Genomic DNA, 23,288 nt, shown 5'->3' on the forward strand with positions numbered 1-23,288 from the left:
ATTTTATCAGTAATTTCTTCTAATATTATTATTATTATTAACAAAATTTAAAAAGAAATAAGAATTTTAGACAATTAAGAATCATTTTTTTTACATACATATAATTCAAAAATGAAAAAAATGAAAATAATTAATCAAAAAGTGAATATAAAAAAATATATTATTTATTTATTTATTCAAATACCTATATACGGGCTGTGTCCATTCGTACAGTATACTAATTATAATAAGAGGTATAATAGAGTTAATCTAATTTTTTGAAATTTCAATTTATTAACTTTATAACTATATTCTAAAGCTTTTGTTAAATAAACACAGATCTTTTATTGACTAAATTACTTGTTTACTTATACTTTAACTTATCTACTACTTAACACCTATCAGAAAATAGTTTTAGTAGGCTAGAAAAGTTAAAAAAAACAAAATTTTCAAAAAAGGACAAAACATGTATTGTATGCAAAAATATCAGAAGTTGCCCTACAATATTGATATAATATAAATATTTGCATCTTAAGCGGATTATATGTATTGTCTAAAAAAATTCATTTATGCAAAATTTAACCTCTCGCCCCAGTCTCCCCTACATTCAATATTTATTAAGTAAATGGTTTAAATTAGCAATATCAGCATTACTAAAATCGTATCTATCTTGTTTATTTGCAGAATTACATTTATTAGTATTTGTAATCTTATCACTATTTATGTTTTTTTACTTTTTTTCTTTTTGTGAATAAAATATAAACATACCTTCTCCCTACTCAACGACAGCATCCGCGTGCAAGAACGGAGATAAATGCATGGTTTACCACAATTCACAGACAGTTTTGCAGACATACTCGTCGACTAATCATGTGGGAAATAAGGTAAAATAATCCCGGTCAATCTGTAACACGTGAGTTATAATTTTGTGAAAAAAAATTGTGTAAATAGTGTGACATAATTTCTATATAAAAATAAAATTTAATTATCATAATTAGTGTTTTTCCTAATTAAAAAATTCCTAAATGAACAATAATATTCTCAAATATTCCTTTCTTAATTCAGTCCAAACTAATAAATTGTAAATTTATAAATGTATAAATAACATAATTAAAATTTAAAGTAATATAAATGTATAAATAATATAATTATAATTTTAAATAATATAAATGTAGGGTATAAATAATATACATAAAAATACAATGAACTTAATCGAGTTATAATTTAGTTTACGTAAAAGTTATTATTTATTTCTTCGAAATAAATTCCATTCAATTTTCTATTTATATTGATCGAATTTTTACCAACATACGAAAAATTTATGTGAATTGTTTAAATTATTAAAATTATTTCCTCGAAAAATAAATAATATCATTAAAGAGCCACCAAAAAGTGTGAAGGAAAATAACATTAATGAAAAAATTTGAAAAATATTAATTGCAATTTGCAAATAATTACAATTCTAACAAACAATATCATTTGCATTTTATTTTTCTACTCAAAAAGAAAACAAATTTCAAAATAAATAAAAAATTATTGTTGAATTTGTAAACAAATACAAAGTTGAAATAATTTAAAAAATGGTATTTAAATAAAGAGAAATTGATGACTAATAAATACATAAGAAAAAGTTAAAAATAATTTGCAAAATAAAAAAAAATAAATAAAAAGAAAGAATAAGATGTGTAAAATTACGCAACTCGTTATGATACAAGATTGAAAGTGACGGTCTCTAAACCACGCACCTTCCGTATACAACTTTCACCAATGAGATTATACGTTTCACTTTCTTTGAAACAGAGAATGGAAAAGTTTTACAATATTTAAATATACATCTTTAAATGAATTACATATATTTGATATTATGTTAAAAAAGTCATAATCATTCTGCAATGCAATTTTTCTTTTTTTTCTTGTTTACACTAAATCCAATCAACTTATTTGAATCTATTTACATGAGGACAAGATATAAAAAATTTTTCTTATTTTATTTCCACAAAATTTTTCAAAATTATGTTAATTAATTTGAAATTAATCAAATTATTCAAATTAATTAAGTTAATATTTAAATTCTGTTGAAATTTAACAAAATAACTCTCAACTTGATAAATTTTGAAAATAAAACAGAAAATTCTACTCTTTTACTAAAGTTTAATTTACATTTTAAATTTAATTTCAATTTCAAATTTAATTTAAAATCATTAACTATGATAATTATTAATTAAAAGATATAATTTAGAAAATTTTTTCCAAACGTTATTAAAAGTACTTCTATTTCAAAGAAAGGAAAGTAACAAAATCTTTTTGGTTAACGAGGACAATTAATGTAAACAATTTGAATTGTTAATATTATAATATTAATAATTAGTAAAAACAGTAATAATAAATATTAATAATTAATGTAAAGTTTTTTGGCAAAAATGTTTGTTTTTTGACTAATTATTGAAATTTGCTTTAGTTTTTTTTTAACAGCAACTCTTTTTTTTATTGTGACGTTACTACTTTTCTATTTGGGATCACGAAAACCCCACGGATATCCACCAGGTAAATTATTTTTGAAATTGTATTTTTAAAAAATGTTATTCAATTAATTAGATTCTAAATTTCTATTTCTTATTTTCCCATAAATAAACAAAGGTCCGCGATGGTGGCCGATTCTCGGATCAGCTTTAGAAGTCAAACGACTAAGAAAAGAAACTGGATCCCTTGCTTCGACTTTCACAACTTTAAGTAAAAAATATGGCCCTGTAGTGGGATTAAAAATAGGAGTCGATCGAATCGTCGTATTAAATAGTTTCGAAAGTATGCGATCAATGTGTTTAAATGATATTTGCGATGGAAAACCCTTTGGTCCCGTTTATGAAGTTCGAACATTCGGCAAAAGACTCGGTAAGAAAATTATTATTATTATTATTATGAGTTTTGTCTTTAATATTTTAATAATATTCAATATTTGAAGGTCTCATTCTTACGGATGGGAATTTATGGAATGAACAGCGAAGATTTGTAGTGCGTCATTTGCGTGAATTTGGTTTTGGAAAGACAAGTATGGCAACTTTGATTGAAGAGGAGGCACAACATCTTGCTGATTATTTCAAGAAGCTTATTCGAAGGACGACATCCAGTACACGTGACAACTTGTCAAATGATAACAATAATTCCTCCTACAATAATAATAAAAAATCAAAAGATGGACAAATTTATCAATTAATTGACGAAATGGAAATGACAGTGGAGAAAAAAGAAAAATTCAAACCAATGAAATTGGAGAATGTTTATGCAAAAGCCGAGGACTATGAGGAAATTCGCAGACTCTCACAACCGAAGAGTGTTGTTATCTCAATGCATGATGCTTTTGGTGTTCCCGTATTGAACACACTTTGGCGAATGATGGCCGGCAGACGGTAAAATTTGCGCTGAAAAATTCATTTCATTATTAGTCAATTACAGAATACGAAATTAGAATTCAATTCTAATTTTAGAAAAAATATTTGCAATCATTTTTTAATTTTGGATTTTTATCTGAATCTTTTTTTTCTTATTTCTGTTTAATTTTTACCTGCGTTTATTTATTTTATTTCTGTTTATTTTTTTTAAATTTTCTGGATTTGTCATTTCATACAAAAGAGAAATTTAACCGTTTGAAAAAATTGTAGATACAACACGGATGACAAACCATTGAAACATCTTTTGAGGATTCTTAACAAACTTCTTGGCGAAATTGACATGATTGGTAGTCCATTTGGTCATTTTCCTTTTCTAAGATACATTGCACCTAAAGCAAGCGGTTATAAAGCATTTTTAGAAACTCATCAAGAATTATGGCATTTTATTAAGGTCTGCAATTTTTAATATATATTAAGTAATTTTTTATTATAGGATTGAATCAATATTAATCACTATTAGCTTAGATTCGATTAGTTAATCATAATTATTTAATTACAATAAAAATTATAAATTGTAGTATTAATTATAAAATTTCAATTCAAAATATTTCTTTTATTATTTTTAATCTAAAATAATTAAATTCTTTAAAAAAAATTTATTCAAACTTTTCAAAATAATTGCATTAAAAATATTTATAGGTAAATTGTTATAAAGCGATTTGTCAAAATTTTTGAAAATAATTGAATTATATTGGTATATATTAATATTCTTTAAAGTAATTAATTTTTTGCGAAAAATGTTATAAATTATGAAAATATTCAATTCTTAAATAGAATTTTATTTAAATTTTCGAAAATAATTGAATTTTTTTGAGGAATTTAATTAAAATTGTATTAACAGCAGGAGGGCCTCAGATCGACTTTATCGAACAAAAAAAGTCGCTTTAGTCGATTAAAAATAGAAAAAAAAGTGGAAAAAGTCGATTATTTAATTTAGTGTTGTCACACTAATATTTTATTTTCTATTTCCCTGATTCTTCACTGATTTCAAAATTCAATTAATCAAAAATTGTATAATTTTGTTAAATAAAATATTTAAATACTTCTTATTTCTTTTTTTTACCAGGAAATAAAATTTAAAAAATTTAAAAAATTCTAAAAATTAAAACTACAACCCTTAAAAGAATTCAATTATTTTCTACAATTTTTAACTAAACTTCATTTCTAAATCAATTACATATCTATATTACTTTTTAATATTTTTCTGAAAGTTCTTCAAGAATTCAATTATTTAAATACAAAAATTCAATTTTTTACAATAATAATTGAAACCCGTTAATTTTTCTTTTTAAAGATATTAAGGTAGAATATATTTAAAAATTTTAATAAATAAAATCGTAAAATTAACTTTTTAGAAATATTTCTAAATAATTTTTGAAAGACGCAATAGTTTTACAATAAATTACATAACAATTAAAAATTTTTTTTAAAAAATTGAAATTTGATAAAATCTTTTTAAATAATAATTTAAATTTAGTAAGTACAATCTTTAAAAATCAATTAAAATTTGCAATGAATTTTAATTAAATTCATTAAAATAATTAAATTTGGCAAAAGTTTTAATAAAATTTCTGAAAATAAATGAATTTTGCAAAGAGTTTTATTAAAATTATAGATGAATTAGAATTTTAATAAAATTCCAGAAAAAATTGAATTTTGCAAAGAGTTTTATTAAAATTTATGAAAATAATTGAATTTTTCAATAAATTTAAAAAAAAAAATCCTTAAAATTGAATTTAGAAAAAAAATTTTATTACAATTCCTGAAAATAATTGAATTTTTCAATAAATTTAAAAAAAAATCCTTAAAATTAAATTTAGAAAAAAAATTTTATTAAAATTCCTGAAAATAATTGAATTTTGCAATAAATTTTTTAAAAATTCCTGAAAATTGGATTTAGACAAAAATTTCATTAAAAAACATGAAAATAATTGAATTTTGCAACGAATTTTAATAAAATTCCTGAAAATGAAATTTAGACAAAAATTTTATTAAAAAACATGAAAATAATTGAATTTTGCAAAAAGTTTTATTAAAAATTATAGATGAATTAGAATTTTAATAAAATTCCAAAGAAAAATTGAATTTTGCAAAGACTATTATTAAAATTTATGGAAATAATTAAATTTTTCAATAAATTTTTTAAAAATTCCTGAAAATTGAATTTAGACAAAAATTTTATTAAAATTCCTGATAAAAATTAAATTTTGCAATACATTTTTTTAAAAATTCATAAAAAAATGGAATTTAGACAAAAATTTTATTAAAATTCATGAAAATATTTGAATTTTGCAACAAATTTTAATAAAATTCCCTAAAATAATTAAATTTTGCAAAAAAAAAAATTATTAAACAAATAAATAATTGAGTTTTTAAAAAATAAATAATTAAATTTATTTTTAATTAATTTTACTAAATTTCAGTTATTCAAAATTTTTTTAATAATTGTAGGGGAGAGTGGGTCAAACCGGACCCCCCTCAATATTTCCGAAGTGGCGAAATTGGAAGAAGTGTTGTTTACAAATTTAAAACAACCATGTTTAGTATACCTTATTTTTTCAATCTGACAGTTTTAGCTTGCGTTTGTGCGACGAAGGGAGCAAAAGTTTTTTTTTTAGTTTTTTTCTACACTTTTACGAATTTTTTCTTAAGGAAATTCTGAGGAAATCGTGTAATATTTCCAAATATTAGGTCTTGGGTTTTGAAGGTACACACCTCAGGAATATTTACCACCAAAAACTTTGATGAATTTGCAAAGCGTTTCTTTTTGACAAACATTTATTCTCAAAATGGGCCTGTGGGGCAAACCGGACCGTTTTCGGTGGGGCAAACCGGCCGTAGGATATTTCCATTGAATTAAAGTTTCATAAAAATTATTTTTAAATAAAATGTTTCTTTGATTAAAATATTTACTTACAATGAAAAATAATTGTCTTCCAATGAGAATTGGACCCTTTAATATTGTTTCTCTGATAATGACAGACATTTTTATTTTTTTATTTAAAAAAATATTTATTTAATTAAAATTCAATCCCGTATTATTATTTTCATTACTACAACCATTGTTTACATGATTCTTTATGTTTTTTATTATTGTAGATTATGTAAATGCAATATTATAAATAAAAAACCAAACGGTCCGGTTTACCCCAGGGGGTGGGGAAAACCGGACCGTTTGCAAAATTTTTTAAAGTTAACACAGCAACTAAACAATAAAAGATAAAGTATAGGTGTCTCTGGGAAAAAAGTTGCGCAATTAAATGATCTTTCAAACAAGCCATCGAAAAATGAAATCGGTTGATTCGTTTAGTCACAAGAGTTAAAAAACCGCTAGGAGGTCCGGTTTGCCCCACTCTCCCCTATATTTCAAAAATTTATTTAGAAAAAATTTTCAAAAATAATTTTCGAAAAATTTATCTACAGCTATTTTTTATACTGCTCGTAAAAATCGAAAAAAGTTGCAGCATTTATACTAAAAATATGGTATTTTGTCGCAAAATTTGGAAGTCGAAAAAGTCGCAATTTTTTTAATATAAGTCGATAAAAGTCGCATTATTTGAAAATAGTTGAAAAAATCATAATATCCGAGGCCTGTATTAAAAATAATTTAATTCTTAAATAGAATTTCATTTAAATTTTTGGAAAATAATTGGATTTTTTTGAGGAATTTAATTAAAATTGTTTTAAAAATATTTCAATTCTCTTGAATTATTTAATCATCATTGTTAAAAATAATTTAAAAAATTTTTTCAAAGTATTTAATAAAAAAAATATTTCATAAATTATCAAAAAAATTGAAATCTTGCTATGAATTTTATTTAAAATTTTCGAAAATAATTGAATTTTTTTGTGGAATTTAATTAAAATTGAAAACATTTTAATTCTCATAAAGAATTTTACCAAAATTTTTGAAAATAATTGATGTTTTGTGAAGAATTGTATCATTTAATAAAATTAATAAAAAATAAATATATTTTCAGGTTGAATTGCAAAATCACAAAGAGACATTTGATCCTAATTCACCGAGAGACTTAATGGACACCTATTTACAAGTTTTACAATCAGAAAAGTCAAATGAAACTTTCTCAGGTAAACGCACGAAAAGAGAAAAAGAAAAAAAGAAAAATTATAAAATAAAAATTACTTGTTTTCAGAGTCACAACTTTTGGCAATTTGTGTCGATTTATTCATGGCCGGATCGGAAACCACATCGAAAACAATTGGTTTTTGTTTTTTATATTTAGTATTAAATCCCGAGGTGCAAAAAAAAGCTCAAGATGAAATAGACTCAGTAACGTCACGCAAAAGATTACCAACATTAAATGATAAATCAAGGTAATCTGAAAGGAAATTTATCATAAATTATTCAATTTTGATTATATTTTATATTCAAAAATACTAGAATATTGCAATTATAAAAAAAACTTTACTAAAAATTTTTTATTTGAAAATTTAGAATGACTTACGTAAATGCAATAGTCTACGAATCCTTAAGAATATTTATGGGAAAAACGATGAATGTTCCTCATAGAGCAATCGAAGACACATACATTTTGGGTCATCGAATTCCAAAAGTGAGGAGAAAATTTACAAATAAATTTTTTCTCAACAAAAACTAATTAAATTGAAATTTGCCATCTTTAAATTTTTTTTCTTACAGGATACGATGATTGTCGTTAATTTCAATCGAGTTCTAATGGATTATTTTTGGGATGACTCCGAAGCTTTTCGTCCGGAAAGATTTATCGACGATGAAGGAAAATTAGCCATACCGGAACAATTTCTACCATTTAGTTTCGGTAATATTTCTTTTGCTTTGCTATTATGTAAAACTGAAATCAAAAAAAGAAAAGTAATTATTAAGTTTTGAAAAAAAGAGACAAAATTAACTTGAATATTTATTTCCAAAAAAAAAAAAAAAAATTATTTCTTCTCTAGGAAAACATCGTTGTATGGGTGAAGTTCTTGCGAAAAGTAACATTTTCGTTATGGTAGCAACACTCTTATCTCAATTCACATTCTCAGTTGTTCCTGGCGAGGAGAAGCCTATTTCTAGTGAATTTATTGACGGTGTCACTGCAGGACCATTGCCATACAGAGCGTTAGTGACATTACGTAACTAATATTGTTGTTAAATCTTAATTTCTAGTTTACACAAATTTATAAATAAAAAGATTTTTTTTGTTAAAAATTGACTATATTGGATTTAAAATCACTTTTTTTTGTTTTGTTTCGGAAAAAAGTTGTTTTTAATATTTATTACTTAACTAATTCGTTACAATTGATTTTTTTCTCTCCAAAAAAGAAACATGGAATATTTAATTAAAAATTCACACAATTCAGCGCTTCGATTAAGGAAACAAATTAATTTAATCTGAAGAGCCTTGTCTTTCCTTGCTATCGCGATATTCAGAATCAGCGCGGGATTTATCGTCGGATTTTGATTCCCTTTCGGATTTCTTATCACGACTGGATTTTTTTTCACTACGTTCGCTCTTGTCACTGTCGCTCTTCTTTCCATTGCTCTCGGATTTGTCCTTGCTGCGTCCATGATCCTTGTCCTTGTCTCTCGATTTCTCGGAATACTTTGATTTTGAGGATCTTGACTTTGACTTGGAGCGCGAACGCCTTGTCCTTGATTTCGAACGTTTACTGCGTGGTGTGCGGGAGCGTGATCGGGTGCGTTGTCGTTTTGGTGATTTCTTCTTGCGCTCCTTGGATCGTGAACGTGAGCGTCTTGATCTCGACCTTCGTTGTCGTGAACGTGAGCGGGAACGATGCCGACCTCGGGAACTGCTACGACGGCGTGATTGTGATTTTCTTCGACGCTCTTTGGAGCGTGACCGTCGTTTTGAACGTGAACGGGAACGACGACGATGCCTCGAGCGTGAACGTCTGTGACGGGAGCGTGAACGTTTACGGGAACGTGAACGTCGCGAACGACCACGTGAACGTGATCGTGACTTCCTTCCACGTGAACCACTGCGACTACGTTTATCTTTCGATAGCATGCCACCAATCATTGGATCAATAGCTGCGGAAATTAAATTATGCGCTTCCTTAACTCGTGACATTGCCTCCTCAATTTCTTTTTGTGCTGCCTCGTTACTTTTAGCTTCGGGCTTCGATATCGCTTGGGTCGAGTGTGTTATTTTAATGGACTTATCGCCCAGCACTTCGTTATTTAATTTTAATGCCGGGATTATTGAGGTCTGTTCGGTAAGTTCAATTAATGCGTAATGTTCAGTGTCTGATTCACGGGTGCACATTCTTCCATACTTTACTTCCACATTATTATTACCGAAAAATTCTATTAATTGTTCTGTCGTTACCGATACATCCAAATTGCCTATGAACAGTGTTCTCCTTATTTCCTCGATTCTCCGACTATCCAAGTGTCCGGGCAAATGAGGATATGTTTGCAGTCCACTCGCTTCCAATTTTGGATCCACAGTCGTGATGACATGGTTCGGCGGAATTCCCTCGATGGCATTCACCACATTTGCAGGGAGTTTCGGCTCCGATGGATAAAGACCTAAAAAAAGACAAAATTTAGATTTTCACTATTTCTTAGAAATTCTAATCTATATAGAATCCTTAGTATTAACTTTCTGCGTTTGTAAACGTGAATTATCAGAAGTATGTAAATAATACGATAAGGAAATGCTACATACCTGGCACAATTGTACCATTGTTGGTCAATTCAAGAGCACGCTGTTCATCAGGAATATCTCCATTCTGATATGGAATGACAATTAGAGCACGGTCAATAAAAACAGTATTTGTCATGTGCTGTGCAACAGAAACACAGCCATGATCGTGGAATTTAATGTAACAAATGCGCGACTGAACCGGCACTGCAACATCTCGAATCGTTGGATATAATCTTATGTCTTCTATTTTCCCGAGATAGCCAAAAAGTGTTTGCATCTGATCCTTGGTCGCTTGGGGTGCAATGTTTGTTACCTGAACAACTTTTGTTGAACCGACCGCCATTCTTAACGAGGTTAGCTTTACGATGCAAAACGTTTTTCAATGACTCCTCTCTATTATCGGTACTTGAAAACTTGTACTTTGATTATAAACCAAGTTTCAAACTTTCCAATAACGAAATTTGACTCACATGATTATTATTTGTAGAAATTAATTTAATTTATTTCAATAATTATAACACTACACGCTCACTAACAGCTTTATACGGCTTTGGTCCATAGACCAAATAAGTTAGACGTTCAAACTCATCAACAAAAATGTACCTGCGCCAGCAGCGCCACTAATGGCGGGAATTATTAATACATCATTTCTAACGGTAACTTACGTAAAAACCGTACGAAATTTGTAAACCATACCTTAAAGTCGATTTCAAAAGTGCAAAGTGCGGACTATTTAATTTTTTATTTCATGACTTGTGGACTTGGTGCGTTGACGTCTGTATCAAAGTATGCAATTGTTATTAGAATTTATTGTTTACAGACTTAAACAATATAAAAATTTATATGTCTGAATACTAAAATGTAAAGTAATAAAAGGTAAAGAATGTGAATCAACTTAAACATAAGGAGAGAGGAAAGGAAAGACTGGGAAGACTTCCTAACCTCTAATATAATATATACAGAAATATAATAACAATTATAAATTATCGAGTAAAAGAGTGATAATTATCTAAGTCTATTTCACCAAGTTGTCAGTAAGTTAATTAACCAATAAGAAAATGGATTCAGACGACGAGAACGATAGGGATGATGGCTCTATCAACATGACTGGTTTCATGTTTGGAAACATCGATAAAAATGGCGAATTAGAAGATGATATTCTCGATTCCGAGGCAAAACAACATCTTGCCTCTTTAAGTCATTTTGGAATAAGTTCACTTTTACAAGAAATGTTGAAGGATGATGTTGATACCAAAAAATCTCTCGACGATGAAAGTGAGACAAACGAGGAGAAGGACAATGATAGAGACAATATAGTTACAAGTGATAAAGATGATGAAGATTATCAGGAAAAATCACCAACAGCTTTTGATTTTTCGGATATTAACGAATTAGCCGAAGATAATTGTGAAGATAATACAAGTATGTTTTTCTTTGGTTCTATTGATTATATTGATATTATTTTACTAGTTGTATATATTATTTCAATACCGATCTCATTTTTTTACAACAAAATATTTTAGGAAGCTTCCACAAATGGATTTTTGTATATTGTAAACAAAAAGGAAAATCGAATAAAAATTTTAATATTCCTACAAAAATGTGAGCCGTTTAAATTTTCAAATGAAATACCCCCGCAAGAATGTAACAAATTAAAAAAGGAAAGGATTTTAAAAATTTATAAATCTTAACCTATTTTTATTTCATAAAATTATTGTATTCACTGTTTTGAGTTTAAAAAAAGTATTTTTAGACTATCGACCCTTTTCTACCAATTATTTTTCCTCTAAATTCATTTTCTTTTCTGTTTACATTTTCTGTTGCTGGGTGACAATTATTTTGTACCAACTTTGAAAAGTTTTAGCTCAGAGTCAAACTACAGAATTAATATTAATCTTTAAATTAAATATAAATTGATTAAAGTGAAAAGAGACGAAAACGATATTGATAAACAATATTGTGAGTTTTACAAGATTATTATTTTTTTCTAGACGAAATGTTTGAGGGGAAGAAGCGATCGGAAAATACAGATTACGATGCAGATGACGAAGAGCCGGTTAATAAATCCGATACACAATTAATGCCACCACCACCATTGCCAGATGAAAAAGAAGTTCTCACTCCCGAGGAAGCAGAAGCTGTTCGAAAACGAAAATTGGAAACCCCTCTCGCATCAATGCTTCCATCGAAATACGCCAATGTTGATGTAACCGAATTGTTTCCCGATTTTCGTGCAAATAAAGTCTTACGATTTTCCAAACTCTTTGGTCCTGGGAAGCCAAGCAGTTTGCCACAAATTTGGCGAGGAGTGAAAAAGCGTAGAAAAAAGAAACGCCACCAAGAGATCAAGGACTCCGATTCTGGCTCTGATCAGGAATCAAGAAGAGCTAAATTTAAAGTAAAATTGTTATTCTTATATTTCTATATTCATTGGTTGAATTTTTAATATTTAATTAAGAAATTGAATATTTTTGACGACGAAATGTTTTTTTTTCAAGGGATGGGTTATGCAATATGGTGCAGAACCATCGCCAAGCGACCTTCGTTCGGATGATGAGGAAAAATTGTTAAAGCCCGTCGAAGATAAGGAGCAATCCGGAAAGTCTGGTGAATTTGTCGAAAATGGTGATATGGGTCCAAAAGTTGCCGATTGGCGTTTTGGTCCTGCACAAATTTGGTACGATATTCTCGGAGTGCCAGAAACTGGGGACGGTTTTAATTATGGTTTTAAAATGGCCGAAAAAGTATGAAAATTTTCCCTATTATTATTATTATAATTATATAATTGTGTCGTACTCCGAAGAAAAGTTCCTAAAAGTAACAAATTTTAGGTTATGTTTATAATTTTTTAAATGAAAATAAGACAAGGTTTCTTTTTAATTGTGTAAAACCATAGAAAGTTGGTCAACTTTTAATCAACCTCAGGGCTCGGATTGTACGACTTTTTCGACTTTTTTCCACTTATGTGACTTTTTTCGACTTTTTTTAAAAAAAAATGCGACTAATCGACTTTTTCGAGATTTTTTTAGTAAAATGCAACTGAAATTAAAAATTTTTTTAAATTTAAAGGAAAAAGTTTGAGTCAATAAAATGTTCTGTTACATTTATTTACAAATTTCTTTCAAATTTTTCGAAAACATCAATAACTTCTTTTTTAAATAAATATTTAATTATTATTAGGAATTAAAATTTTTCAAAAGATTCAAATTCAAACCTTTTTTTGAAATTAAACAACTTATAATCGATGTCTTCATGTTTTATAATAATTAAAGATGACCGAGTGATAAAATCATTATATTTTATATTATAAGACTTTATAAGAAAAAAACTTTTAATTATTTTTTATGAAAATAATTGAATTATTGAGAAGAAATTCATAAAACATTTGTAAGTAATTGAATTTTGCAGAAGAATTTTGATATTTACAAAGATAATTGAAATTTTGAGGAGAATTTAAAAAAAAAAATTTGAAAATATTTTAATTTCTGCCAAGAATTTTCTTAACTTTTTGAAGATAATTTGAATTTTGCAAAGAATTTTATCAGAACTTTTGAAAATAATTAAATTTCCAGGATGAATTTTATTATTTATGAAGATGATGATAATTTTGACGAGAAATGTAAAAAAAATTTTGAAAATAATTGAATTTCTGCGAAGAATTTTATTACTTTTGCAAATAATTGAAATTTTGAGAAGAATTTTAAAAAAAATTTTGAAAATAATTTAATTTCTGCCAAGATTTTTCTTACTTTTGAAGATATTTGATTTTATTTATTATTTATGAAGATAATGAAAATTTTAACGAGAAATTTGAAGAAAATTTTGAAAATAATTGAATTTCTGCGAAGAATTTTTGACAAGAATTTTATTAAAAAATAATTGAATTTCAGAGAAGAATTTTATTATTCACAAGGATAATTGAAATTTTTAACAGATTTTTTTTTAGAAGTAATTGAATTTTTGCAGAAGAATTTTGATATTTACAAAGATAATTGAAATTTTGAGGAGAATTTTAAAAAAAATTTTGAAAATAATTGAATTTCTGTAAAGAATTTTCGTACTTTTGAAGATAATTTTAATTTTGCGAAGAATTTTATCAGAACTTTTGAAAATAATTAAATTTTTATGATGAATTTTATTATTTATAAAATTTTGACGAAAAATTAAAAAAAAATTTTGAATATAATTGAATTTCTGCGAAGAATTTTATTACTTTTGAAAATAGTTGAATTTCAGAGAAAAATTTTATTAAAATTTTTTTTAAATAGTTGAATTTCGGAGAAGAATTTTATTATTTATAAAAATAATTGACATTTTAAAGAGAATTTTAAAAAAATGTTAAAAATACCTAATTAAAATTTTGCTATGAATTTTATTAAATTTTTAAAAATTTTATTCCGGATTGTTTGATATTAATGTATCTGTTGTCGAGAAATGTGATTTTTTTTACAATTTTATTTATTTATTTATTTCAAGTATCAACGGGCTTACAAAATAAAAAACGCCCTTTCGTACAAAGTACTAATATATAAGAAAAGGAAAAAAGAAAAAAAAATTTTGACAATTTTGTGTTTTCTTTTTGTCGTTTTTTCTAAAATTTCATGCGACTTTTTTCCGACTTTTTTGCAAATTTTATGCGACTTTTCGTGACTTTTGTTGTAAATTTATGTGACTAAAGCGACTTTTTTTGAGTCTTAAAGACGATCCGAGCCCTGCAACCTTTTAAATAGAAACTGTTAGTCAAGGTAAAAATGATAAAAATAAATTTTATTTTATGTTTGTAATTTTTAAAATGAAAATACAAAAAGGGATGTCAATAGTTTTACAATTAATTAAACAGAAACTTTTAATTAAGATAAAAAGAACTCAAATAATATTATATAAATATATAATTTATTTGTTAAATTTTTGATAATAATTTTAGGAAGAACCACAAGAGCAAGAAGCTGTAGAAGAAAAATTCGCCGATGATGCGTTTTTAATGGTTTCACAACTGCGTTGGGAAGATGACGTCGTATGGAATGGGGAGGAAATAAAACATAAAGTAATGCACAAATTGAATAGTAAAAATAATGCCGCTGGTTGGGTTCCATCGAGTGGTAATAGAACGGCTCAAGCCTTCAGTCAACCGGGAAAAGGAGCTCCAGTTCCGGTTGCACCAAATGTTCGTTTAGCCACTCAAATAATGGCACCATCACAGAAAAATAAATTGTACGTTCGTCTTCTTTTTCACAATGTTAAACTATTTTAAACTATTTTTGGAAAGTTACAAATGTTCCTAAAAATATTTTTCAGGCCACTACCGAAGGGTGCTCAGCAAATAAGAGAGGAAAATTACGATGACACGTGGTACTCGATATTTCCCGTGGAAAATGAAGAACTCGTTTACGGCCTTTGGGAGGATGAAATTATCTGGGACGCGGAGAGTATGAAAAAAATACCAAAACCAAAAATCTTGACTCTCGATCCAAATGATGAGAATATTGTCCTTGGAATACCGGACGATATTGATCCGGCATTGCTTCACAAGGAACATGGACGTCAGCCGAAAGTGAAAATCCCCCATCCGCATGTAAAGAAGAGTAAACTTTTGTTGGGAAAAGCTGGTGTTATCAATGTCCTCGAGGAGGATACACCACCGCCTCCGCCGAAATCGCCAGATCGGGATCCATTCAATATCTCGAATGACACCTTTTATCTACCACGATCGTCGGAGACGACTCTGAGATTGAAAGTCGGTGGGGGAAATATTATTCAACACAGTACGCCGGTTGTTGAACTTCGAGCACCTTTTGTTCAAACCTACATGGGACCGATGCGTCTAAGAAATTTCCATCGTCCCCCATTGAGACGTTTCAGTCACGGACCACTTGCTCTTCCTGGTCATCATGCCGTTTTGCCTCTGTTGAAGCACATTAAAAAGAAGGCGAAACAACGCGAGCAAGAGCGTTTAGCTTCGGGTGGTGGTGATGTATTCTTCATGAGAACACCCGAGGATTTAACTGGTCGCGATGGAGAAATTGTTCTCGTTGAATTCTCCGAGGAACATCCACCGCTCATCAATCAAGTTGGTATGTGTTCGAAAATGAAGAACTATTACAAACGAAAGGCGGGTAAAGATCATGGACCGCAGAAATATAAATACGGGGAGACGGCTTACGCTCATACGAGTCCATTCCTCGGTATTCTCACACCTGGACAAAGCATTCAAGCAGTCGAGAATAATATGTATCGAGCTCCAATTTACGAGCACAAAATTCCCTTCTCCGATTTTCTGGTTATACGAACACGTCATCAGTACCACATTCGGGAAATTGACGCTGTCTTTGTTGCTGGACAGTTGTGTCCCCTGTACGAAGTGCCGGGTCCAAATTCAAAACGAGCGAATATCTTTGTACGTGATTTTCTTCAGGTCTTCATCTATCGCCTCTTTTGGAAATCAATGGACACGCCGAGAAGAATAAGAATGGATGATATTAAGAAAGCATTCCCCTCGCACAGTGAGAGCAGTATTCGAAAGAGATTGAAATTGTGTGCCGATTTCAAGCGTACGGGCATGGACTCAAATTGGTGGGTGATCAAACCGGAATTTCGATTACCGTCGGAGGAGGAAATTCGTGCAATGGTATCGCCTGAACAATGTTGCGCGTATTTTAGTCTCATTGCAGCTGAACAGAGATTAAAGGACGCGGGTTATGGGGAGAAGTTTCTCTTCACACCGCAAGATGATGACGATGAGGAAATGCAATTGAAAATGGATGACGAGGTAAAGGTTGCACCGTGGAACACAACTCGGGCCTATATTCAAGCAATGAAGGGCAAATGTTTATTACAACTCGCGGGTCCTGCCGATCCAACCGGTTGTGGTGAAGGTTTCTCATACGTTCGCGTTCCGAATAAGCCCACAATCAGCAAAGAGGAGCAGGAGGCGCAACCGAAACGAACCGTCACCGGTACCGATGCCGATCTCAGAAGATTGTCCCTAAACAACGCGAAGGCATTGCTGAGGAAATTCGGCGTTCCCGAGGAGGAGATTAAAAAACTCTCCCGTTGGGAAGTCATCGACGTCGTACGTACACTGTCCACCGAAAAGGCCAAAGCGGGCGAGGAAGTAATGACAAAATTCTCCCGTGGTAATCGTTTCTCAATCGCAGAACATCAGGAACGTTACAAAGAAGAATGTCAACGTATTTTCGATCTTCAAAATCGTGTCCTAGCCTCTTATGAAGTACTCAGTACCGACGAAGGCGAAAGTTCCGAGGAAGACAGTTCCGATATTGAAGAAATGGGTAAAAACATCGAAAACATGCTGTCGAATAAAAAGACAAGCACACAATTATCACTCGAAAAAGAGGAGCAACAGCGACACGAATTACGTAAAATGTTGATGGGCGAGAATCAAGAGCAGGACAAAAAGAATCGCGATAAGAAAAAAGACGACGAGGACGAATCACCAGTTAATAACATGAGTGCCCAACCAGGTCGTGTACTAAAAATCTACCGAACTTTCCGCAATCCCGAGGGTAAGGAATTCACTCGAATTGAAATTGTCCGTAAGCCGGCAGTAATTGACACCTACCTGAAAATTCGTAATTCCAAAGACGAATCGTTTATTAAGCAATTTGCAATATTGGACGAGGCCCAGAAGGAGGAGATGAAGCGTGAGAAACGAAGAATTCAGGAACAATTGCGAAGAATAAAGCGTAATCAGGAGAGGGAGAAAATGTTGGCTGGCAATTCGAATACACCATTCAATTCGGCGCCTTTACTCGATCGAAGCAATTCCAGTACACCACTCACATCCAATGCTAGTATCCTTCCATTTCCAAATTTTCCTTCTTCTACACTTACTCCTAAATCAATTAGATCAGATACCACAACTCCTAGACGTAAAAAACCTAAACTTAAACCAGATCTTAAAGTTAAATGCGGTGCTTGCGGTAACGTAGGGCATATGCGTACTAATAAAGCTTGTCCCCTTTATCAGAATGGTACAGCAACTGCAACTCCAGTGAATGTGGCAATGACCGAGGAGCAGGAAGAGGAGATCGAGAAGCAACTCAATACGGATGATCAGGACCTTGTCAATGTCGATGGAACCAAGGTTAAATTATCCTCGAAACTAATAAAGGTATCTTTCCCTCATTTTCTTCTTTCATTCAAAATCAAATTTTCTATTTTATTCTTTCTTAAATCTGCAATTACTTAGTAATAAGGATAAAAATGTACGATATAACAATACTAATAATGAAATAAATTGAGATTTTGGAATCTCAGCACGCAGAGGAAATGAAGAAACGCACATTGCTGCTGAAAGTGCCAAAGGATGCGGTGAATTCGAAGAAACGAAGAAGAATAACGGCCGACGATCACTGTGATTATTTGAAGAGACAACAGAGACCGGCGAACAGAAGAAGAACGGATCCTGTTGTTGTAATGTCGACAATGCTCGAAAATATTTTGAACGAAATGAGAGACTTACCGGATGTACAACCATTTTTGTTCCCTGTCAATGCGAAGGTATTTTTTAAATTTCACAATCATTTACAATCACTGCCGTGCAAAAACAATGCATCTATTTTTTACTTAGATTAGTTTGACAATTATCAATTATTTTTCTACTTTGCAAATGTTTTAATTCACTGGACACTTGGTTCTTGCATCAATTCGTTCAATAATGGAAAATTCGAAACCAAGACAATAGAAACTTATTAACTTTTCATGAATCAATTTTCAAATTCAATTTTATTTGTAAAACAAGAAAGATAATTGTCAACATAATCTAACTAAAAAATAAATTTATGTCTCTATTTCAGTTTTGAGCGGCAAAATGAGATAATTTCTTTACTATTATTATTATCATTTTTAGTCTGTTCCTGATTATCATAAAATAATCGAGAAACCAATGGATCTACAAACAATAAGAGATCATTTACGACAAAAGAAATATCGTAATCGTGAAGAATTCTTAGCGGCTGTCAATCAAATTGTAGAAAATTCGGCAATTTATAATGGAAGAAATAGTTCACTGACAGTTGCGGCAAAACGAATGTTGGATATTTGTGTTGAAAGACTTAGAGAGAAAGAAGATCGATTGATGAGACTTGAGAAGGCGATAAATCCATTGCTTGACGACAATGATCAAGTTGCACTTTCATTTATTCTTGGCGATGTCAATAATAAACTGAAATCAATGCAAGATTTATGGCCATTCCATAAGCCAGTCAGTAAAAAAATGGTAAAGGACTATTACAACGTGATTAAAAAGCCAATGGATCTTGAAACGATTTCGAGAAAAATTGCAGGTTTGTTTCTCTTGTAAACACATTAAAAATAATGAATGAGAATTATTTTTCATTTTACAAATTCTGAAATAATTTTACTCTTTTTTGTATAGCACACAAGTATCATAATCATGTCAGTTTCCTGAGGGATATAGAGCAAATTCTAGAAAATTGTCGACGATACAATGGTGACGATTCGCCATTTACTCAGAAAGCCGAGTCAATGCTTAAAATTTGTACAGTTACTTTGGAATCTGTAAGTAATTTCCAATTGCATTAATTAACGAATTTACTTACTGTAGTAATTAGTCAAGAAAAAGTATTTTAATTCTTTAGCTGCAATAGTAATAATAAAATAATTTTCCAGTATGGCGAGAGTCTCACTAATATTGAAAATAGTATTGCGTTAGTACAAAAACGAGCCATGGAACAAGCGGATATTGATTCATCCTCGTGGTTAGGACCCGATGAAGACAATTATACAATTGCAGAACCTGATTTTCATGGGGTAAATTTGACATCTTTTTTTATATTTTCATGACAGATTCTGATTTTTTCAAACATTCTTTCATTAATTTTCTCGAAATACTAATCTTAGAGTCAACCAAGTTCTCCAGAGAATATGTTCGACAAATCTCATTTGGACGACTTTAATTTCGTCGATGTCGAAGGAGACTTGGAAGGAGATGTCGCCGGACCATCAAAGAAGAAAGATCTTCTCGACGAAGGTAATAAAATTACGAAACATTCTAAAATAAAGTATCTTGAAGTCAGGGCTCGAACAGGGTCCATAAATTTGCTTCAAGTTCGTAAAAGTCAATTTTTTTTAAAAAAAAGGTCCGTAAAGTCCGTAATTTGATTGATAAAAGACGAAAAGTTCGTAAATTGTACGATATAATTTGGAGAATTTTAAAGAAATTGCAAATGATTTCAGAAATTCCATTATTTTCAAAAGTAATAAAATTCTTCGCAGAAATTCAATTATGATTAAAATTTTTTTAAACATTCTCGTCAAAATTTCAATTATCTTTAGAAATAATTAAACTCTTCTCTGAAATTCAATTATTTTTAAAAATTTTAATAAAATTCTTGGCAAAATTTAAATTATTTTAAACATTTTTTCTTGAATTCAATGATTTTTAATATCAATTATTTTAATAAAATTTTCCAAAAGAATTTAATTATTTAAGAAAAATTTAATAAAATCCTACGCAAACTTTTAATTATTTTCATAAAATAATAAAAATTTCACAGGAATGCAATTAGGTATTTATACATTTTTTATAAATTTCTTCGCAATCATTCAATTATTTTCGTAAATAATAAAATTCTTTTTAGGAATTCAATTATTTTCATAAATAATAAAACTCATAGCAGAAATACAATTATTTTTAAATGCAATTTTAATCAAATTCCTCGAAAAATGTAATTATTCTTAAAAATGGTATTAAAATTCGTCAAAATAATTCATTTATTTAAAAATTTATTGACGAAATTCTTTATGAGAATTCACTTTTAAGAAACATGCAATTATTCAATAAATTATTTATTTTTGTATTTAAATAATTGAATTCTAGTAGAATTTTCTAAAGAAATTGATTTAAAAATGAATTTCAGTTAAAATTTTAGATATAATAATTGAATATTAAAAGAAATATAGCGTAAACTTTTAAAGATAATTGAATTTTTGAAAAGTTTCAAATTAAAATCTTTGAAAATTTGAATTTTTAATATTTTTAACTAACAATGAATTAATTTTTTTGAGAAAGTGTAATTGCGGATTTTTTTAAAAATTATTTCAAGTTTTTATTTTCTAATAAATACCTATTTAATTAAAGAATTTGCGAATAATTGGAATTTTAAAAATTGAATTGTAAGCAAATGAATTTGAAAATTCTCAAAGAACTTTATCAAAAAGTATTATAAATAATGGATTTATAGAAGTAAGAAGTTTAGTTAAAAACACGAAAAAAAATTTAATTTGGGAAAGTTACAAATTAGAATTGCAGAAATTCTATTATTTTCAAGAGTAATAAAATTCTTCGCAGAAATTTAATTATGTTCAAAAATGATAAAATTCTTCTTAGGGATTCAATTATTTTCATAAATAATAAAACTCATTGCAGAATTTCAATTATTTTTAATACAATTTTAATCGAATTTCTCGAAAAATGTAATTATTCTTAAAAATTCTATTAAAATTCGTTGATAGAATTCAATTACATATTTGAAAATTCCTTGATAACGATTCTTTATGGGAATTGAACTTTAAGAAACATTCAATTACTCAATAAATTATTTATTTTTGTATTTAAATAATTGAATTCTAGTAGAATTTTCTAATAAAAATTAATTTAAAAATGAATTTCATTTAAAATTTTAGATAATAATTGAATATTAAAAGAAATATAGCGTAAACGTTTAGAAATTAATGAATTTTGAAATTAATATTTTTGATAAAGTTTAATTGAAATTTTTATAGTATTTGAAGTTTTTATTTTCTAATATATATTTAATTGAAAAATTTACGAATAATTGAAATTTCATAAAATTGAATATTGTAAACAAATGAATTGAATTAAAGAGGAATTTTAGTTAAAAATTCTTGAAAATAATATTCACTCGGTCATTTTTAATTATTATGAAAAGTTGAATTTATAGTTTTAAGTAAAATGTTCTCTTATTTGACTCGGACTTATTGTCTTATTGACTCAATAATTGGTCCGTAAAGTCCGTATTTTTAAATACTTTGACTGGTTCGAGCCCTGTGAAGTAATTTTCGGTCGCTTTGTGGGGACTATGGGAATTACATTAAAAAGCGCTAGAATGGAGATAAGTCAGCGTTGACAGAGGGTTAACAAATAATAATATTTTTTTTCAATTTCAGATTTGCAGTGTTCGAGTGAGGATGAATTCGACGAAGTTCCATTTATTGGCGAAGAACCAACGGATCACGTGGAAATGGAGAATTTAGAATTGGAAGAAAATCGGTAGATAAAATTTATTCTCCCTTCAGTTTGTTTTTTGAAAAAGAATTAATTTACAAAGATAGTAATTTTCTATTTTTAATTTTTTCACAGCGATATAAAGGTGAATTATCAAGGACTAGATCGATTAGGATCCCCAATGAGCGAAATGAGAGATATTGAAATGCCGGCCGATGACGACAGTCAACAGGCAGCTGAAGCAATGGTACAATTAGGAAATGTAGGATTTTATACTAGAGAACAACAACCGATTCTTCAGCAAGGTAAAGTTTATTAAGTTAATTTTGAAAAATTTTATTATTGCTCAATTTTTCTTTTGACTTTTGAATTTATATTTTAAAAAAATTTTTAAATAAATTACAGACGAAAGTATGGATGTTGATCCGAATTACGATCCATCGGATTTCCTGTTAGCTGGCTTGCCTGCCAGGGAAAAGAAAGAGGAGAGTAAAATTCAAGACGACTTAGCTGTATCGGAATCCGAAGACGAAAATATCGTCGAAAAACAAGAGCCACCGTCGAATGAAGAAGATGGAGGCGATTTATGGTTTTAGTGCATTGTTACCATCAAGGCTTATTTGTACATATTTTCATTTCTTTTGCATAAATTATTCTCGTTGGAAATTTATCCTCAGTAATTTTCGACAATTACAATTAGTAATAGTTTAAATTCACGATTATTGTTAATTATGATCAAATAATAGTCATTGTTATAATGGTTATTATAATTATAATTTTTAACCTCTTTAAGGGGTTAATTAGGAAATTATAAACAATTATAATTATAATCAGATTATGATAATTTACGTGCAATGATTTAATCGTAATTAATAATAATAATAGCAGAAAAGGTAATAATAATAATGGGTATTATTATTATGAGAGAGTAATTATAAACACTCACCATTTTGATGAAATAAATATTTTCCACCTTAAAGG

The 23,288-nt window shown here is 28.8% G+C and overlaps 3 protein-coding genes across 5 annotated transcripts; 2 read left to right on the top strand and 1 right to left on the bottom strand.

Moving 5' to 3' along the window:
- The first annotated feature begins 778 nt into the window (after positions 1-778).
- On the top strand, positions 779-8,620 carry LOC122497987 (probable cytochrome P450 303a1). 2 transcript variants are annotated; one of them, XM_043605448.1, is made up of 10 exons: positions 779-863; positions 2,438-2,523; positions 2,617-2,868; positions 2,939-3,383; positions 3,636-3,816; positions 7,406-7,514; positions 7,580-7,760; positions 7,882-7,999; positions 8,086-8,224; positions 8,364-8,620. In XM_043605448.1, the coding sequence occupies exons 1-10, from the start codon at positions 850-852 to the stop codon at positions 8,546-8,548; spliced, it is 1,710 nt and encodes a 569-aa protein (XP_043461383.1). In that variant the 5' UTR covers positions 779-849; the 3' UTR covers positions 8,549-8,620. The 2 variants fall into 2 exon arrangements, with proteins under 2 accessions (XP_043461383.1, XP_043461384.1); XM_043605449.1 differs by having other exon boundaries at positions 852-892.
- Positions 8,621-8,747: 127 nt separating this feature from the next.
- On the bottom strand, positions 8,748-10,642 carry LOC122497988 (probable splicing factor, arginine/serine-rich 7). The gene is made up of 2 exons (XM_043605450.1): positions 10,100-10,642; positions 8,748-9,960 (listed from the first exon to the last, which is right to left on the bottom strand). Exons 1-2 carry the CDS (start codon positions 10,419-10,421, stop codon positions 8,795-8,797), a joined length of 1,488 nt encoding a protein of 495 aa, XP_043461385.1. The 5' UTR covers positions 10,422-10,642; the 3' UTR covers positions 8,748-8,794.
- Positions 10,643-10,812: 170 nt separating this feature from the next.
- On the top strand, positions 10,813-23,286 carry LOC122497991 (transcription initiation factor TFIID subunit 1). 2 transcript variants are annotated; one of them, XM_043605453.1, is made up of 13 exons: positions 10,813-11,500; positions 12,070-12,476; positions 12,577-12,822; positions 15,003-15,289; positions 15,374-18,209; positions 18,356-18,598; positions 18,948-19,383; positions 19,476-19,618; positions 19,730-19,870; positions 19,961-20,090; positions 22,250-22,352; positions 22,443-22,612; positions 22,713-23,286. In XM_043605453.1, exons 1-13 carry the CDS (start codon positions 11,137-11,139, stop codon positions 22,901-22,903), a joined length of 5,697 nt encoding a protein of 1,898 aa, XP_043461388.1. In that variant the 5' UTR covers positions 10,813-11,136; the 3' UTR covers positions 22,904-23,286. The 2 variants fall into 2 exon arrangements, with proteins under 2 accessions (XP_043461388.1, XP_043461387.1); XM_043605452.1 differs by having other exon boundaries at positions 10,814-11,500; positions 18,341-18,598.
- Positions 23,287-23,288: the final 2 nt, after the last annotated feature.

This window comes from Leptopilina heterotoma, unplaced genomic scaffold, assembly GCF_015476425.1.
Source record: "Leptopilina heterotoma isolate Lh14 unplaced genomic scaffold, ASM1547642v1 Lhet_14, whole genome shotgun sequence".
Lineage (NCBI taxonomy): Eukaryota > Metazoa > Arthropoda > Insecta > Hymenoptera > Figitidae > Leptopilina > Leptopilina heterotoma.

Bases quoted from the DNA above. Each gene is read 5' to 3' on its own strand.
- LOC122497987 (XM_043605448.1), top strand. The intron at 7,515-7,579 runs GTAAACGCACGA...ACTTGTTTTCAG, and splicing joins GTCAAATGAAACTTTCTCAG to AGTCACAACTTTTGGCAATT. The intron at 8,225-8,363 runs GTAATATTTCTT...TTTCTTCTCTAG, and splicing joins ATTTCTACCATTTAGTTTCG to GAAAACATCGTTGTATGGGT.
- LOC122497988 (XM_043605450.1), bottom strand. From the start codon at position 10,421: ATGGCGGTCGGTTCAACAAAAGTTGTTCAGGTAACAAACATTGCACCC. The intron at 9,961-10,099 runs GTATGTAGCATT...GTCTTTTTTTAG, and splicing joins CAATGGTACAATTGTGCCAG to GTCTTTATCCATCGGAGCCG.
- LOC122497991 (XM_043605452.1), top strand. From the start codon at position 11,137: ATGGATTCAGACGACGAGAACGATAGGGATGATGGCTCTATCAACATG. The intron at 12,823-15,002 runs GTATGAAAATTT...TAATAATTTTAG, and splicing joins GTTTTAAAATGGCCGAAAAA to GAAGAACCACAAGAGCAAGA. The intron at 18,599-18,947 runs GTATTTTTTAAA...TATCATTTTTAG, and splicing joins TGTTCCCTGTCAATGCGAAG to TCTGTTCCTGATTATCATAA.